We start from the raw sequence: 18,669 nt of genomic DNA, 5'->3' as shown, positions 1-18,669 counted from the left end.
TCAAGTCTTTGCTCAAATGCTGCCCGTTGCCACCAGATGCGATTTTCACCCACCCCGATCCCTCTTACCTGGATTTCTCTTTCTCCACGCTTCCTCTCACCTGATAGCTCACTATCTAATTCACCAACATCCCATGCGATTGTCTGGCTCTTCTAACCGAATGTTCACAAGGTACAGTTGTTTTTTTTTAACTGTGTGAGAACGGACTGCTATCCTGTGCTTAGAACAGTGATTTGCCCAATGAACTGGCCCACCGGAACCCAGAGCTGCTCGCACTGTCCTGAAGCGGTCAGGGACACAGCCCCACAGAGGTACTGATAACCCATTGAAGCACTGCAGTCCGTAGGTCTGCTGGGAGCTGTGAGTCCTAGGCCCAATTAAAGACTTTCCTAGATCCTGAGGTCCCTAACTACCTTGTTTATACTCAAGGGACTGCAATGGCACCTTGTCCTGTAGATACTTATCTTAGGGTTGGTAAACGTTTGCTGATTTGACCAGATGTGTTTAACAGACTTGGAGGTGTGTCGCTCTGTTGTACAGAGGGCAGCTGTGAGTGGGCACCGACAACAACAACAGATTTGACTTTCCTGAGAACGTCAACTAAACCCCGGTTAACATGGTTGGAACGGCAAATGTTAAATATACTTTATTGCAAGAAAAAACAGAACCCCCAACCAAGTGATCAGTGATCACGTAGAGAAGATGTGTCTTATTATGTGGGTTTCCCAAAGTTGGCAGCCCTCCTCAACTGCCCTGCCTTTCCTCTGGTGTGAAAGGGAGGGGGACAACCTAGCAGTCCCTGACATGTTGAAGCCGGGTGCCCTTGGAGGAGGGTCCCTGAGTGTGGACCCCTGTCCTGGAGCCTTTTAGGAGTGGAGTTGAAGAGTGAGCAATACACGATGCACAACCGGGACAAAGAGGCACAACAACAGACCCCTGTGCACACACAGGCACGTACACGGATGCCCACAGACACAGCCATGAGACAGGGGGAGGGGAAAGGCTGGGGGTCTTTCAGGGCATGCATCTGTTGGAGGCCGACATTCATGACATCTGGCCAGGTGGAGACAGTGGAGACAGGCGGTGCAAGAGAATGAGCAAACTAGAGGTCAAGGTGAGGTCAGAGGCAGAAGAGAGAGGGGACAGGAGATGACGGACATAAGATGAGCCCGGGACCTGGTGGCACTGGGTGGCATGTTTCAGGAGAGACAGGACACAGGAGATAAAGAAGTGTGAGGGGCTTGGCAGGCACAGACTCCCCCTAGCTAGAACCTCTCAGCAAAAGTGGCCAGCCCCAACTACTTCTCATCCAGTGCCATTGCGTCCAGACTGCTGGTGGTCAGTGCAGTTCACTGTGAAGTTCATTAAAACTGAGGACTTGGGGGGCATAAACGTCACAGCGCAACGGTCTGTGACAACATATTAGGCACCAGAGTGTGAGGTCTCACAGAATTCCTCAAGTTCTGGAAGGAATTTGGAGGATCTAAAGCAACTGAAAAGGAGCCCTGTTGGTGTAGTGGTTAGGCACTGGGCTGCGATCCATAGGGTCGGCAGTTTGAAACCACTATTAGCCCCTCGGGAGAAAGACGGGCTTTCTACTCCCATCAACAGTTACAGGGGGTCGCTATGAGTCAGCGCTGGCTCCACGGCTGCGAGCTTGGCTTGGAGAATGCAACCGAATTTGGGGGAGAGGAGATAACACAGCCACACAGGCAGTTGGCCAGAGAAAGGGCTGGAAGCCAGGTCTTCGGACTCCCAGAGCCATGCTTTTCCCACCACAGTGACATGATGTTGACGTGAGGCCTGCGGTTTATGTCTGTCCCCAGTGTGAAGAGTGTAAGGGACCAGGAGAGGAAGGAGGTGGAGAGGAGAGAGCCCGGGGCTCTCGGGCCCTGGCTCCTTCATGCGACTAGCAACTTCTGCTGTTGCTTCCAGGTGAACTGTCCTGACTGAGAAGCAGCAGCGGTGAAGGGCAGGGGGCAGAAGTCAGGGATTCCCCTGGGCCGCCTCTCTTTGAACCAGGAGAGGTGAGAGAGAAATGGGAGACACCGGCTTCAAAGAAAAGTAACCCTTTAAACCTCACAGAGGCGGTCACAAAAGGATTTCTTTGAAACCATCTCGCTAATGGACATCGGGCCTTGAAGAAGCCCTTCCGTTCTCGGCCACTGGGTGGTTTCAGCTGCGACATTACATACCGCAGTGACCCCTCCAGAGGACCCACACCTTGGTCAGTGCGATGCGGAGCGTGTGCAACCGCGTCGGGGCAAGAGTCTAACCCACTGCCCTCCAGAGTCCTGCTGGGACCGCAGCTTGGCCGCTGATGGAGGCTCTCTCCACACAGGTCCAGAGGAGAGGGCACTACTCCCACAGAGCCTGCCTGCCTTCACTCACCTCTGCTCACCTGGGTGGGAGGTGCTGACCGACCCCCCTTTTGCCCCCATGGGGTAGTGCTGGAGTGCTGGTTCCTGGAAGGGAGGGTCCAGTTCTGGCCCGACCTCAATCCCGAAGACACTCACCATTCATCTGAGAGGGTGACAAGGAGTAGTCCCGGTCGGTGGCGTGCCTCCGCTCTGGTTTCAGATTTCGGCTCTGTCGGCCGGAGCCCTCCAACATGTTCACGATCTCACTGCGGTCAATGTTCCTCAGGGCAGTGTAGAGATTCTCCACTGTCAGTGGGGAGGGCAGAACAGGCACTTAGGGAGCGAAAACTCACCCGTTATGGGACAGCAGCTAGGGAATGTCGCCCTGGGCTCTGAGAATGAGGCCAGGAGGGAAGGTGTGTGAAGGGAGAGGATTTGTATTCTTGGAAGGGGGAAAGGGAGAGGGGACGCCTGGCACCCCTCTTTGGTCAGAATCAGAATCGACAGGAACTGATACTTTAGAGAATTTAATTTTAGCAATAATGGCCCATTTTAAAGCCCAGGCAACTTGTTTTTGCAATCTAAGAGGAGGCGTGAGGATTGGATGGTGTCCTTTTGAAATGTTTAGTCTCTGCCAGCTGATGTGGGATGCAGATGTAAACATTCTGTTTTCTCGCAGTGTTTTTGGTTTGTTTGGGGCATAGGAATTTTGTTTGAGAGGAGCTGAAAAGACAGCGGGAGACCAGTCTTTCCTCCAGGTTGGAGGGAAAAAGGTGCCCCTGGAAGAACTGCTTCAGATAGACCGGGCTCACCCATGCTCTCTCCTGGAGGAGGATGCATTTGCTTGAGACATTCAACAGGGAGACTTCCAACGTGGGAGTCACAGCCGCCTGCACAGATGCTGTAATCTAGGGATCCCGGTGCAATTTCTATCTTATTCCCAGAATGGGGGAAATAGGGAAGCCAAGATCCTCTGCTCACTTGATAGGACTGGCTAGACGACCCAGTGACCCTGAGAGTGTGTGTTTAGGTACACAGTGTGTGTGTGAGGATGGACCGACTGCACCGTGTTCCCTAAAACTACATGCTGGGATCATAATCCTGTGGCTGTAATCCCACTGCGGAATAGCTGGGCTTTTAGATCGAGGCCATGTTAGTGGATGGTATGGCCTACCCTAATCACACGGAGTACTATAAAGAGCGTCACAGACCTACAATGGGGGGAGATAATAACGAGATAAATGCCCTCTGATGATTGGTCTCTAAAGAACCAAGGATTGTTGACTGACTGCCAGAAGGTGAACTGGACCAAAAAGGACTTCTGTCCTGGGACCTCATGCTAAATGTAGGCTTCTAGCTTCCGAGTGAATGAATATCTCCTTTTTGAAGCATGCTAGTGATATTTCTGTTACCACAGCACCAGAAAAGTGTGTGTGTGTGTGTGAGTGTGTGTGTGAGAGGGACCCAGTGGTTGATTCCCGAAAGGCCAACATGAGACTTGCTAGCATGCAGACCACATTGGAAAGTGGATTGTGGCAGATGCAATTAGGTAAAAATTTAGCACCCTATCATTTGATCTCCCCTATGATCCATTTAAATTTGTTCTCGTGTTTAATGTTTTCTGCTTTCTTTTCTGTTTTACATTGTAATTGTTGTTAGTTTGAAAAAATGCTCTTCTGTGTATGAGAACCAGGAGAGGCAAATCTAGAGAGGCAGGGACGCGATGAATGGCTCCTGGGATGTGTCATTGGAGGCTGGGAGACGGGTGAGCGAATGAGGATGAGTCCAAAAATGAAGAAAATGTTCTAAAACTGACAGTGGTGATGATTACACAACTCTTCTTGAGGTGGTTGAACTGTTGAACTGCTAGATAGGGAACTATATGACATTGACTTTTTAAAAAGGCCATTATGAGTGCTGGCTTTGAAGGAAGAGGAGATCCTGACACATGCTGTGGGGGAAGGAAACGCCTTGCTCAACGTAAAGGTACTGACTCTTGGCATTTTGTCCTTCACGGATGACCCAGAGGTTCAACAAGGCTGCGCTCTGCTCCAACAAGGAGTTGGGGTTCTCCACTCGGATCCTGTTGATGTCTTCCACACTGAACTGCAGCTCCCGGGCCAACTCTGCAGGCAAAGAACCGAGACCAGACGTGAGCCAAGCCCTAGATCCCAGCCAGCTCTGCTCCAAGCAGAGAGTTACAGCCTGGGGGTGGGCGGGGTGGGTGTGGGTGGGGGCAGTACAGGGAGTTCAAGAACAGTAGTTGGTCTTTGGACTTGGTATTCCTCACGAAGAAATGCTAGGTGAGATGCCGTCACTTCCATCTCTGCGTCCCCAGAAAATGGGGTGTGGGCAGCGCTGCTCAATAAATAGCGTGTTGCATGAGTGAAGGGAGGGAGACCCTTGCTCTCTAGAGGATGAGCCAGCGACTCCCCCAAGGTCACAGAGCAAGCACAGGAGAGCGTGCAGTGAAACGAACCTGCTGATGACCTCTCTAGTGCCCCCTCCCTTCCCCCCAGGACGCCAAGGTGAGAGGAACGCACTTAGGTAACTCTGTGTCTATAGTTATGACTCTTCAGGGAAAGGCATTATTTACATTGGAAATGAAAGCACAAAGTACCATCTAAATGGAAGGTTAGCTTTCCCGCCCAACCTAGGAGTTTTTATTGTTATCTCACAGGTAAAAAACAGCATCAGAGTCTAATTTCAAGGAAGAGGAAGATGAGAAGGAAAACAATTGTGTGAATGACCAAGAAAAACACACACACACACACACACACACACACACATACATACACACACACCAAAAGGTGGCAGTAACCAGTTGCCATTGGGTGGATCCTGTTTCCCAGTGGCCCACGTATGTCTGAGCAGGGGCTTTCCACATGTTTCAATGGTTTTTCATGGCACCTTGGGTGGACTTGAACCAGCTACCTTTTGATTAGCACTGGAGTTCACCACCCAGGGACTCTTCAGAAGCTGCGATGGGTATGGTGTAATGATGGAACTATCCCTGTACTTCTGAGGATGTGTCACGCTGCCTTTCAGCAAGTTCTTGCTGTTGTTATTGTTAGGGACCATTGAGTCAGCTCTGACCCACAGCGGCCCCAGCACAACAGAAGCTGCACCGTCCTGTCCTGTGCCGTCCTCACAATTGTTCCCCTGCCCGAGACCATTATTGCAGCCACTGTGTAGATTCGTCTCACTGAGGGCCTTCGTCTTTTTCACCACCCCTCCACTTTACCAAACATGCCTTCCTTCTCCAGGGACCCGCTGCTCCTGACAACATGTCCAAAGTCTGTAAGACGAAGTCTTGCCGTCCTTGCCTCTAAGGAGCACTCTGGCCCCACTTCTTCCAGGACGGATCCCTCTGTCCTTCTAGCAGTCCTTGGTACTTTCAAGATTCTTCTCCAGCGCCACAAGCCAAGCGCATCGACTCTTCTTCGGTCTCTTTTATTCACTGTCCAACTTGCATAGGAGGCAACGGAGAACTCCACGGCTGGGGTCAGGCGTGCGTACAACCTCAGAGAGACAGCTCTGCTCTTCAGCACTCTTAGGAGGTCTTGTGCAGCACAGTCACCTAATGCAATACAGCTTTCGACCTCCTCTTGATTGGCTGCTTCCATGAGCACTGATTGGGGATCCAAGTAAGACAAATTCCTTACAACGTCAACCTTTTCTCCATTTATCATGATCTTACCTATTGCCAAGGTTTCTGAAGTGTGTCTAAATTGGGCTTTCACTCATTGAAAAGGTTAACCAAAAAAAGAGGGCAAGCAGTGAGAATTGAGTTGTAGGGTCCAAAACCCCCCCTAAAAAATCAAGTCGATTTCCACGCATAGCCACCATGAAGGACAGGGTAGAACTGCCCCTGTCTGTTTCCGAGACTGTAACTCTTCATGGGAGTAGAAAGTCCTATCTTTCTCCCATGTTATTGGGTAAGTGGTTGAATAAAAACCATTGTGACCATCTTGGTCTTTAACTTTATATTTAGCCCACCTGCTCCTGTTCACGGAAGATCTATCCCCATTGTGGATGGGGCTTCTGGTAGACTTCAGCTACAGTCAGAGCTTTTAATGAAAAGAATTGGACTTTCTCTGTTCTCCCCTCCTCTCCATCCGCAAAGCCAGAGTTTGGGGGAAACGGTGTATGTGGGAGAGTGGGCAGTGGGCAGGCAGTCAGGAAGTCAGGAAATGTAGTTCTGTCCTGTGTGTTGGTTTCTCTGGGCTCGGTCACTAACTCGCTACACAACGTTGTCCCTCCACTTGGATGGAGCTCAGTCTTCCCATCTGCAAACTGAGGGGGACTAGATCAAGCCCAAGTCTCCCAGAACCTGAAACGTTGATGATTCCTTCCCACAAGGGGAAACCAAACAGAATCAAGGAGAGAGGGGCCCTCCTTCCCTCGGGGCCCAGAGCTGCAGGAGCAACAGACTGACGGAGACCATCACAGATCAAGTCCACAGCAGAGGGCATAAGAGAGACCCAGAAATGAGGTACATAAAAGATAGTGTTTTAACACCCCAAATTCCTAGACTCACCTGCCCAGCTGAGGCCAAGGTGCTCTGAGATAATAGCCATTTTCATGTCTGCTCGGTCAGTCTCACTGAGGAAACCTGGGGAGAAGCAGGGGACTTCGTTTAGGAGCCTGGCAGGATGCAGCCTTGGCAGGCAGGAGGGCCTAACAGCTGGAAGTGTCCAGGCCACCTGATGGGCCCCAGAGTACCCTGGGTTGAGGGTTAAACCTGGATGGGCCAGGTGGGACCCCAGTCCAAGGCTGAACACGCTGCACCTATCGTGGGCTAAGAAGGTCCACAGCGCCCGACACAGCCCTTGCTCGGCCCCTGGCCACCTAGATGCATTCTGGCTCATGGTGACCCCTGTGCGACGGCGCAGAGCTGTGTCCTAACGGGGTGCCTGTCATCTTTCTGGAAGCAGGTTGCCAGGCCTTTCTCCTTTGCTGCTGCTGAGCGGGGTCCAACTGCCAGCCTCTGGGTCAGGCAAGCTCAGACCCTTTGCGTTACCCAGGGGCCCAGAGCCCTGGCCAGGAGGCGGGGTAGGGGTTGCCTTCCACAGCTTCCTGGACAGAGAGTGAACGCTTGTCCCGAGAAGGAGGTTCGTACCCAGTGTTGACTCGCTGAGGGTGCTGTATCTCAGGGCCAGGGGGGTCAGTGTCCTCCTCCTCTCGTCGGCTCCGCTCCCCTGCAGGACCAGGAAAGAAAGGCTGTGGTGGACGGGGCCTTCGAGAAGGGGGTTTGAGCCCTGAAGTCAGGCGGCTGGGGTTAGGACCCCGGCTTTGGTACACAGGAGGCCGCTTCTTGGGCATGGAGCAGCGTGGAGAGAAGGGGGAGTCAAGGAACGCTGATGTAGCTCACATAGTTAATCAACAACAACAACAACAACAACAACAACAACAACAACAACAACGGCGAGTTTCCGCAGTAAATCTACCGTGTTCCTGTGTCGTATCAAGCTCACGGCCATTGAGTCGATGCCGACTCATAGCGACCCTGTAGGACAGGGTAGAGCTGCCCTGTGAGTTTCTGAGACTGCCACTCCATTCTCCCGTGGAGCCGCTGGTGGTTTCAAACCTTGGACCTTATAGTCAGCAGACCAACGGTAACCGGTAGGCCACGAAGATTCCTTTGGAGTACTTGTGGGGTCTGTATCCATCTGAGTCTCATTTCTTGGGTGACAAAGCTGAGGACTGAGAGGGAATTGCCCAGGGTCACCCAGCCGATAAGGAGTGGAGCTGGGATTTGGAGTACTTTCTGCTCAAAAGACCCAATTTTGATATTGGCCCCAGGCAGTGAGCGGGCTTAGCCCCGGGCAGTGTGGAGAAGTACCCAGAGGCTTGCCCAAGGTTGCAGGGGTGGAAACGGAAGCTGGCTCAGTGTGGTTCTCCGAAAGAACAGGGAATGTGAGTAGGAGCATGTGCTCAACGAGCAACAGCAACAGACAACCACGGTGGGGACAAGATTCCTCCCAAGTCCCACTTTTTTAAGGTGGTAACTTTGATGTTCTTACCCCAAACCACCGCCTTTGGGTTCACTTTGACCCCAGGCAACCCTTCAGGTCAGAGGAGAACCGCTCCTAAGATTTCTCGGTGTACATTTTGAGGACGACAGCACCTTTCTCCCGTGGTTGGTTTGAACTGCCGACCTTGCAATGAGCAGCCTGGTACTTCATCCACCAGGCCACCAGGGGTCCTTGAGAGCCTTGCAGGTTTTCAGTAGATGAACATACTTGATCAGGAGTCTCTGGCTGAGCTCAACATACTGGTTGTCCACACACAGGGCTGAGGACACCCAGGTTCCCTCCCTTTGAGGACCCCGCACCCTGGGGAAGATGAGCCAGTAGATGGAAAAGAACTGTGGGAAAGGCGACCAACTGGCCGGGCCATCTTGTGCAAATTTCTGGATCTGTTTCCGAGCCTCAGAGGCCCCAGACAGGGGACACCCAAGAAGATGGATGTAAGGTTCCTTCTAGCCTTCCCATCCCAGAAAGCTCAGGGCCCACCTGTAAAGAGTTAGTCTCAGAAACCCACAGGGGCAGTTCTACCTTGTTCTAGAATGTTTCTATGAGCCAGAACCGACCGGATGGCAGTATTTGGTTTTGGGTTTGGCTATGTTTTCCCTACTAAGCCACAGACAAATGTCTACAGGCGAGCAAAGCACCTCTCTGTACCCGCAAAGAAGCCTGTTGGAAGCGCTCCAGTTGAGGTCTGTTTTGAGACCTTCTTTGGGGGCCCCCGCCTCTGGCGGAGAGGCCTCCTGGGTGGGCCATGCAGGGGGCGTACCTTCGTGCAGGGGGGCATGGTGATGTTCAAGTGGCAGAGAATGTGCTGGGTGTCCTCATATTTCATCGCCTTACGTAGAAACGACAGGGATCCTCCTGGCTCTCGACTGCTGTCTCGCACCTACATGCAATCACACATAAGAGTCACGAAGCCATCGGGCAGGCCGCCAGGTTTAGAGAGCTCCACCTCCCACCTTTTCCCAACCCAGGCAAGGGTCAGCACCTTGACAGGGATGGCCAAACGGTTCTCCCGGAAGGACTGGAAGTGGAAGCTCCGTTGCTGGGCAGCTTTTTTGACTGGTACCAGGTTCCCAGAGAGCTCTGCAAATAGGGACATTCCTTCCAGAACCTGTCCGAAAGGAAAGATCAATGACAATCAGGTAGATTTACCAGGTAGACAGCCTTTTCCTACCCAGGATACACCCTTTCTACGGCTGGGGCTCAGAGGGCATGCTCTGAGAAATTCTCCTGCTGTGTTGGAAACGTTCTTTCCCGGGTTATGATGAATGAAGCATGCTTCAAAGATTTTCTCACAAGTAAGATCTTCCCTGGGAAAGTTGGGCTGGGCTGCATCGGGATACCCTAAGAAACCCAGAAGGGTGGCAGAACTTGGCTTCTGAAAACCTGGCTCTGTTTTTATTCTTATCTCTAAATTTCTGAGAAGTGCTAGGAGGGCCATGCTATAGTTTAACTTCACCTATACGGAGGAGCCCCGGCGGCATGATGATTCCCTGGGGGACTGCTAACTGCAAGGCCTGCTATTCAAAACCACCCGCCGCTCCTTGAGAGAAAAACCAGAGTTTCTACCCCTGTCAACAGTGACAGTCTCAGAAACTCACAGAGGCGGTGCCACCCTGTCCTACAGGGTCAGGAGGAGCGGGCATCGACTCAGTGGCAGTGGACTTTGGTGTGGGTCCCTAAGAGCTCACTGATCACATGCGCAGATGCAAAGGAGCGTCAAAAAGTTCATGGAAAACCAGAATGACGAGAGCATGGAATTCTCCCCCGAACCGTTTATAGATTCCTTATACACATCTACCTTCCCTCCCTTTGGTCCAGGTTTCTTTAAAAAAAAATTTTTTTTATTGGGGGCTTGTACAACTCTTATCATAATTGATACACACATCCATTGTGCACCAAGCACCTTTGTACATTTGTGGCCGTCATCATTCTCTAAACGTTTGCTTTCTACTTGAGCCCTTGGTATCAGCTCATTTTTCCCCTCCCTCCCTGCTCCCCCTCCCTCATGAACCCTTGATAATTTATAAATTATTATTACTTTGTCATGTCTTACACTGTCTGATGTCTCCCTTCACCCACTTTTCTGTTGTCCATCCCCCAGGGAGGAGGTTATGTAGATCCTTGTAATCGGTTCCCTCTTTCTACCCCACCTGGGTCCAGAGGGGAACCAGAGTCAGCATTTGGAAACCCGCTCCTCCGCAGAGGTTGGAGTCCCAGTGCACACCAGAGTGCTCCTGTCCCAGTTCTGGTGGGAGGAGAGAGGAGGGCCCCCACGTGCCCGGGAACGAGGGTGGCCGGGAGCGGTACCTCGATGTCTCTGCTCCGGGCCACCTCGATGAAGTTCTCGTGCTGCTCCAGGGTCTTGTCCACTTTGTCATCCGTCATGCAGTAGCAGCGCAGCCGTCCTTCTCGGGGGTCGTTCATCTTGGCAAAGATGACAAACTTGGCCATGTAGGGCACCGCGGTCAGCTCCTTGTACAGCAGGGTGGCGAAGTTCACGGCCTCGGCCGTCCGAGGACAGTCCGACAGCCAAAACCTAGAAAGAGAGGGCTCGTTCTCAGCTGGAAACGCTGGGTGGAGAACAAACGGAACACTCGGCTGCTGACCGCCAGGTTGGAGGTTCAAGTCCCAGAGGCGATCTGCTTCTGAAAAACCAGGCCTTGAAAACGCAGCAGAGTGCAGTTCTACTCCGACGGACAGCGACGGATGGGTAGACAGCAACCAGTTTCGTTATACGGTGTGGTCCTCGATGCCCGGTGGGGAGCTTCCCGTCCACCCTGTGGGCCCCTCATTCCCCTGCTGGCTCAGGAGGCAGTGAAAGAACCCCAGAGTGGGCAGGTTGGGGCATGAGGGACAGCTACCCACCAGCATCCACCCCCAAGCTCTGGGGTCTGGGAGCCTCCATTCTGGGCTGAGGCAGAGCTCACCTGGCAGAGACGTTGGTGGTGAAGTTGGCGCACTCGTTGGCATACACCAGCTTGGTTGTGCCTGTTATATCTTCCCACTGGGCTTGATCCGTTCCCCCTGCAAGAGGCGCAGGAGTGGGGTCAAAGGCTCGTCCTCAGAATGCGCAGAGGCAGAGACGGACCCGTCTGGCGGAGGCCCCTCTGAGCCATGGCTCTGAGCACCCTGCCTTCTCCCACGTGCCCCTTTTCCCACTAGCAGATGGCAGCACCCCCTTCTCCTCAGGGTCCTGGGCCACAGCCTCATCCCTCCATATCTTCCAAGAGAAGGCAGATCACTGGTGTGTGCAGGAGGGGAGTGAGAGGGCAGGATGACCCCATTAGAGACCGAGCAGATGGCCAGCTTCCCCTCCTGGGGCCTGCTGGAAGGGGCTGTCCCACAGAGAAGCCGGGGCGTGGAGGAAGGCAGACCGCTCACCTATGACACTGCACAGCAGGCGCAGGCTGGTGGTGTCCCCCTCCCCGCTGTCCCGAGGGTTGTCTGTCCAGGAAGGCGGGAGTGGAATCCGAAGGCCTATGGGGCGGTGGAACTTCCGCCGTCGAGGCTCCACAGTGACGATGGGGCTGAAGGTGGCCTGGTTGCCCAGGAGTTTGGTGACTAGCTCATCAGGAACGGGCTGGGCCTGGGGGACGCAGAGGGAGGCACTCAGCGCCACAGCGGGAGGGGCACTCATGGGACAGGAGACGGGCCTGCGTCCCCCAGGGGAAAGCGGGCCCTCTCTGCCCACGGGCAAAGGCTCTTCTCAGAGTCTCTCCCCTGCCAGCGTTCTCGCCCTCGGATCTGGTTCCCGTATCTATTGTGTGTGTGTGTGTGTGTGTGGGGGGGGGGGGTGTCAAAAGAGCCCGTGGAAAGTCCCATTCTCTTTTCCTTCCGTTTCCCACAAGCTCGCGGACGCTCACTGCTACTTCCTGCGCTCATCACAGCGCCTGACACCATGGCCAGCGTGCTCCCCGTTCTCGTTCTCGTTCTCCCCCTGGCCTGGCCCTGCCCACGCCCACCCAGGAGGGCTCCCAGGCCGGGATCTGACAGTCCCTCCGCAGGGCACAGCCGGGCACCACCGGGTCATGCGCTCCCTGGGCCTTTTTGCAACGCAATCGCCTCAGCTCCGCCCCGCTCAGCTTCCTTTGGGGTCCAGCTTTCGAGACCTCCTCTCTCAGGGGACTGAGAAGGGCGTCAGGGGGTGGGGGTGGAGGCAGGACGCAGGGGGCTTGGGAACCAGCGGCAATCACCCTGACAGCTGGAAGCCCTCCCACCCTCCACGCACACCCAGCTGGCCAGGGAGCGCGTGTCACCTGCAGGGCCAGCTTCACTCTCTTGGTGACAGCGTTCTCTGGGAAGGTGGCCTGCACCAGGGGGACCAGTGTGCTCTTCAGGGAGCCGCCCTCGGGGCCGATGGTGTCGAAGTCCTGACAGAGGCGGGACATGATCACGAAGTACAAGGGGAAGTCGGTGGTGATGATTCGGCAGACTCTCTTCTTCTCCAGCTCCTCCAGGCTGCCCAGCTCTGCAAGCACAGCCAGGCCCACCGTCATGCTGTGTGTCCCCCCCACCCAGTGGCCTCAGCCCGTGCCCGCCCGCCCAGGACCAGGCCAGTAAAGGAGCTGAGGGCTGAGCACCCACTGGGGTGTCCCTGACACCTGGAACTCGGCCAAAAGGGGTCCTTCCCAGCTAGAGTCCCCGCAAGGCCAGGCAGCCCCAACCCTACCCCCTGCAACAGCCCAGGCCGGAGAAGTACCAGCACCAGTCCCTGCTGCCAGGAACAGGAAGGGGCACCCTGGCCCGGAAGCCGCGGGCTCCTCACCTTCGTCCATCCCGTTGAGTATCTGATCCAGGTAGCTTTCTCCGTAGCGGCTCCTGTGCTCCTTCCACACGGAGCCATTTTCACTCCGCAGAACCACCAGCTCCCGGTCCCCGCGGCCGTGGGAGGCGAAGTGGGGGATTTCCACGATCACCGGGCTGGGGGCAGAGCCAGGACAAATAGTGGGGGTGGTAGCAGGGCTCCTGCAGCCTCAGTGGGGGCCCCACCCACCGGCTGGTCCCTGAAGTGGCATGCCGTGCTTCAGATGCCTGGGACCTTGCCCAGCCTTTCCTAGCGACAGGATGGAAGGGGCGGGGGAGTGGGGGTGTCTCAGCCTCCTTTCACAGGGGAGGGCCGTCTGCTCCCGGCCATACAGCTTTCCTCTGAGACTCAGTACGGAGGATGCCCTGATGCTGGGCACCGGTCTGACACCCTTACACAGGGGAGCTAACGCGCTGGAGCGCAGCATCCTCACCCATCACCGGGGGGCACCAGCATTTACTTAGGAGGGAGGCCTTGGGAGGCCCGTTGAAAGGTGAGCCACAGCCCCTTTTCCTGGTTCAAACCCTCGAATGGTACAGCTTGTAAATTCGACGGCTTTCAGGAAATACAAGGGGGGAGCCCATTGCAGCTGCTTTACAAAGGGTGCCGTTAATAGTGGTGGGACAGGAGGGCCAGGGAGGTGGGGAGGGAGGGCCCCCGTGGAGTTCCTGTCTAGAATACTACACCAGCTGTGTTGAAAGGGTGAAAGAGCTCTGAGGACAGGCCTGGTTGGCTGCAGAGAAGGTGGGGAGCAGTGGCCTGGGAGCCCATCAATCTTGCTTTGGGGGCGCCACTGCAGGGGCGGCCATCTAGTCAGATGACTTTAATGCGGAAACAGTGGGCCTCCTGGGAGGCAGGCGCCCGAGCTAACTGGAGAGGCACAGCAAGACTGAGGGGCAGGATGCTCCGCCAGGACCTGCACCCCGCCGCCTCTAGGGAAAGGTGGCAGCAGCAGAGGCCTAAAGCTTCAGTCTGTGTCCCTGTCCGGGGCAGCAGAGGAAGGAGCCCCCGTGGGGGTCCAGGGCCTCCTGGCCTCTCCCCGTGCCCTGCTGCAGGGCAGTTTGGGGCACTGCTGCAGGGGCAGGTCAGGAGCAGTCAGACACAGATGCACCCAGCAAAGGCCAGCTCTCACCTCAAGAACTGCACCCCCGTGGGCCCCAAGGCAATGATCCTGCTGGCCAGGCCCTCCTCCTCGGCCAGCGGGGGCGGCGTGCTCAGCTTCTGGGGCTTGACCAGGCGGCAGGTGATGCGCGTGGGGGCCGCGCAGGTCCGAGGCGGGATCACAACCCGTAGGCCGTTGTGGCGACTTCCTCTCATGGAACCTCCCCGGGCATCCACCATGAAGCTCACCAGAAACCTAGGGGCACAGGCAGACCGACCCACGGTGGGCTTCTCCACAGCCCCTCGGAGACAGGGGAAGCTGGTGGCGCAGAGCCTGAGGCACCCCTTGCACCCGCTGGGCGGCAACTCACCCTGTGTGGACCGGGCTGGCCACGGGGCTGATGTTGTCTGAGGTCTCTGTGGCCGGGCTGCTGGGGATGAGAGAGTCTTCGTCGTACTCTTTAGATGCCTGAGGAGGAGAGGAAAGACCCTTTAGTCCTTTCGTACCCTGGGCTGGTCTCAGGCCGGCTGGGGATTGTGCCAGGGCTGAGGAGGCTCAGAGCACCTCGCTGGTCCACTGGAGAAAGGACTCCCTCTCACAAATCCACTAAAGCTTCCACGACAGGGCATCCTGGGAGCCTGCAGGGAACCGGGCTCTCTTCTACCTTCACCCCCTCTCCTGGGCTCAAAATCTAGTGAGCAAGTGAGCTTTGGATGATCTTAGCAATCAACGGGTGAGCCCCTACTCGGTAACTTGGATTCGGGGCCCTGTGCCCAATGAACGCGCTTGCTGACTCAGCCACCCCTTTCTCCAGCCAGGCCTCCCTAAGAAACCTCCGCTCTAGACAGATCCGTTTTCTCCTGAGAGCTGGCATTAGCACACCTGGGTGTGACACCCGGTACCACCCCCTAGGAGTGATTTAGCGCCGAGGACGCGGTCTATGCAGACCCTGAGCAGTGCCAGCAGTCGGTACACACGGCTGATAACCAAAAGGGCGGTCATTCAAGTCCACACCGAGGTCCCTGGGGAGAAAAGTCTAGCAATCTGATTCTGAGATGTCAGCCATGGGGACGTCTAAGGAGCACGGTTCTACTCTGACACATGCCGGCTGCCGGGATTGGGCGGCTCCTCATGCTGTAGACATGGGACACCTGGGAGATGGAGAACACGAGACCCTGGTGCTCAAGGATCGTTCACATTTTCTCATCTGCGAAACGAGGTGTTTCCTAGCTCATGGGAACCCTGCAAGTCCGAGGGCACAGACTCGCCTCTCCCGGGGCCTTAGGCCTCACAGGGAATCAGGAAAGCCAGCAGGGCCTCAGTTGGGCCCCGCCCGGTCCCTTCCAGGTTTATTCTCAACTCTGCCTGCCCTCATGCTTTCCAGAATGTGCTGAGTGTGAGGCTCCTGAGTTAGTCCAGCCCCATTCCTTTCCACGTCTGTCCAGCCTATGGGCTCGCCACAACCTTCTCTGAGCTCTCCCTCCTGAACCCCCAACACCTTTATTGGCATATAATTCACATATCATTCAGTCCCCTCAAGAAGAGTCGTACAATCATGATCACAATCCGTTGCAGAACCTTTTCTTCCCTTTTGAACTCTTAAAAGGCTCACACCACACAGTTTCGCTCTTCATTCGTCCCCGCCCTGTGTTCCTTCCTAACTGGTCTCATGAACCTGAGTCCACTCTTCCCAGTTAGAGCCTACGTTCCTAGGTACTCGGTACCAGGTGTTAAATCCAATAGCCATCCTCTGTTTCTGGTAGAATCTAGGCCCATAAAGGCTACAGACTAGGTCATGTTCCTTGGGCTAGTGAGGGTCGAAGACTGGGTCGAGAGACACGATACAGATCCACCTGGTTGGGTTCCTCGCCTCTATCTCATGGGCTCAGCACCCAGAAAATAAGCCCCAGCAGTAACTCTGCCCAAATGCCATCTGATGACCCTGACCTTGACCCTGAGGCTATATTTTCACATGGCAGAGCTGGTCCGTTCCAAAGCTGGCCTCTCCCCAGGTGCCATTTATGGGCCCAGGGCTAGGCTGCTGCCTCCAGATATATACCTCTTGGATGACAAGGGAGAAATCAGCCTTCAAAAGGAAACACACCGGCCTTGGGCCAGCTCGCGCGGAGAGAGATGAGGCTCTCTGCCCTGCTAGAGGCCTCCTCTGCCCCGCCGGGTGCTCTGAGGCAGAACTGACCGTTGGCAGTGAGTTTGGTTTCGGGTTTAGCTCTCAGCTTCAGAGCAGTGGTGGTTCATGTTTGGGGGATGATACCATTGTGCTGTTTCTTTCTCCCCTAAAAAATTCCCTTACCCTAGAAAAATCCTGCCAAATGGTCTACCATGAAACTAAAGGGGATTCAATTGTTCTAAGGCCTTCATGTGTATGTGTGTGTATCATTCCAGAGGCATCCTGGGCAGCCACAATATAGGGCACTAGAGTCCCTAAAACCCCACCTTAGCAGCAGCTCTCTGACATCACTCTCACATCTGTATTGGCCTGTAAGTTCCTACGGATGCCTTGAGTGAGGTGAGGCAGACACGGCTGCCTTTGTGCAGATATGACAGAAAACCACAGAAGGCCCCTGGCTTATGCAGAGCTCCACAGGCTCCCTCCCTTCCCACAGGGAAGCCTGTCTCTGGCTTCCCTACACCTCCCTCAGGTAGGGCTTTCTGCCCAGCACTGTGACCCACCGTCCCCATACGAGCCGAAAGCAGGGGCTCAGGGGTTATGGTTACAAGAGCCTGGGCTTCAGAGCAGGAACGTCTGATGCCTGTTCTCAGTTTCAGTGGACTACGTGAATGATCTCTCACATACCCCTTAGGCCCTGACACTCATATCATCCACGTCTGGGATCATAATAGTCACGCTGGTTCTCATCAGCACTGGGGGTAGGGGACAGAGAACACAGAATGATGGGTCTGAAGGGACTGTGCAAGTACTGCATGCCTTTTGATGGTCAATTCCTATCACTGTACTAGGCATCTTCTCCCTCCACCACGGTCCCGGCGCCCTCATGCTCTGCAGAAAGGATCAGAAGGGAAACATGGCTTCTTACCTGTTCTGGCTCTTCAGATCTGATCACCACAGTCTCAGGTGTGACACAAGGAATCCTGGGAATGGCTGGAGATTCCACCCTGTGTGCCAAGTAGGTTGGGAAGTCAAAGGGGTGGCCCTTCTAAGCGTCCCTTGTCTTTCATGGAAGGCCTAAGCGAAACACCTGGGTATCCCCACGTCAATCTGTCTGAATGTCATTCTGAGCCCCTGCCCTAGTGCATGCAACACGATGACGTCTCTTCTGCATGCTGCCCATCCTACACCGTTAATGACTACTCTGTGTGTGTGTATGTGTGTGTGTGTGTGTTGCTCCCACCATACGGATCTGGAAATTCCTTGTAATCAGAAACACAAGTCTTGCGTTTCTTTCCAACGGGTGTTCAGAAAATACTAACTGATCAACTCTGCTTCTAGTTCCATTTCCTGCTCCTGTGACCAGAATTGTTTCGTATAAGCCACGGGACTGAGTTGGCATGCTTCTGCTGTACCCTGTCGAAGAATTCAGATGTAGTCATTAAATATCCTTGCGGGCAAAAGGACCTCCAGTGGAGGAAGTCCCAACAGGCACACGGAGAAGAGAGAAAGGGGTTCCCGGCAGACCCACATCCTTGGTGGGTTTTATCTCGCGGGGTTCAAAGCCTGTGGCCAGTGTTCGATCTTAACTGGTCCAGTGTGAAGCTTGCTGGCGAGAACCTGAGAGTGTGTGATGATGAGAGAGGGAGACAGCGGGTCACTGGGGAGGGGGTGGAGGCGGGGGTAGTGGGGCGAAACTCTCAGAGTCCCCTCTCTGACTCCAGGCACAGAGCCAGCCTCTTCTGATGCAAATCTGGACCCAAGGTCCAATTGACCCAGCATCCTTTGTCAAGGCCACACCCAAGACCTGACCTTCCCGCTACCTGTTTTGGCTCTGGAGACCTTGAGGCCTCGGGGTAAGCCCTGGCCCGCCACCACGTGAGCGCTTCTTACACTTGGTCAAGCTTAGGCACAAACTCCAGCAGCTCTTTCTCTCCATCTGCATCCCGGGAATCTTGCTTCTCCGCTCTGGAGCCGACAAGCTCTTCCCCTGGAACCACACAAGTTGAAGTGAGCGACAGAAGGGAGATGTCCTATGGTCCCTTTCTTTGTCTTTGTTTGCTCAAAAAGACACTTCCCCTGGCCCTCCTCTCAACGCTCGCACCCAAGAACAGAGGAAGGTCTCTGATGCCCCTTTGGGCGACGATGGGCTCCCGAGCGTTAACTCTGACCAGCCCTGGGGCCCCGGTCCTTGTACCAGACCCAGGCAGCCGGCTCCTAGCTTCTACGTTTGTCCC

General features: G+C 54.9%; 1 protein-coding gene across 3 annotated transcripts in view; it reads right to left on the bottom strand.

The window, feature by feature from the left end:
• The window catches only part of ANK1 (ankyrin 1), a 113,533-nt gene that overhangs the window by 34,315 nt on the left and 60,549 nt on the right, over positions 1-18,669 (bottom strand). For all 3 annotated transcript variants that reach the window (XM_045286635.1, XM_045286636.1, XM_045286637.1), the window contains exons 23-37: positions 18,326-18,422; positions 17,361-17,439; positions 14,675-14,772; positions 14,335-14,559; positions 13,164-13,318; positions 12,655-12,866; positions 11,780-11,984; positions 11,326-11,422; positions 10,706-10,934; positions 9,381-9,506; positions 9,159-9,278; positions 7,483-7,561; positions 6,901-6,975; positions 4,355-4,486; positions 2,517-2,666 (exon numbers count right to left, since the gene is read on the bottom strand). In XM_045286635.1, the coding sequence (XP_045142570.1) occupies positions 2,517-2,666; positions 4,355-4,486; positions 6,901-6,975; positions 7,483-7,561; positions 9,159-9,278; positions 9,381-9,506; positions 10,706-10,934; positions 11,326-11,422; positions 11,780-11,984; positions 12,655-12,866; positions 13,164-13,318; positions 14,335-14,559; positions 14,675-14,772; positions 17,361-17,439; positions 18,326-18,422 (2,079 nt within the window). The remainder of the gene's footprint in view (positions 1-2,516; positions 2,667-4,354; positions 4,487-6,900; positions 6,976-7,482; positions 7,562-9,158; positions 9,279-9,380; positions 9,507-10,705; positions 10,935-11,325; positions 11,423-11,779; positions 11,985-12,654; positions 12,867-13,163; positions 13,319-14,334; positions 14,560-14,674; positions 14,773-17,360; positions 17,440-18,325; positions 18,423-18,669) is intronic.

Source organism: Echinops telfairi, unplaced genomic scaffold, assembly GCF_000313985.2.
Source record: "Echinops telfairi isolate 266 unplaced genomic scaffold, ASM31398v2 ScPeMD7_9;HRSCAF=40, whole genome shotgun sequence".
In the NCBI taxonomy this organism is placed as follows: domain Eukaryota; kingdom Metazoa; phylum Chordata; class Mammalia; order Afrosoricida; family Tenrecidae; genus Echinops; species Echinops telfairi.
The sequence above is the reverse complement of the archived record's forward strand: the minus strand, read 5'-3'. Positions and strand labels throughout refer to the sequence as shown.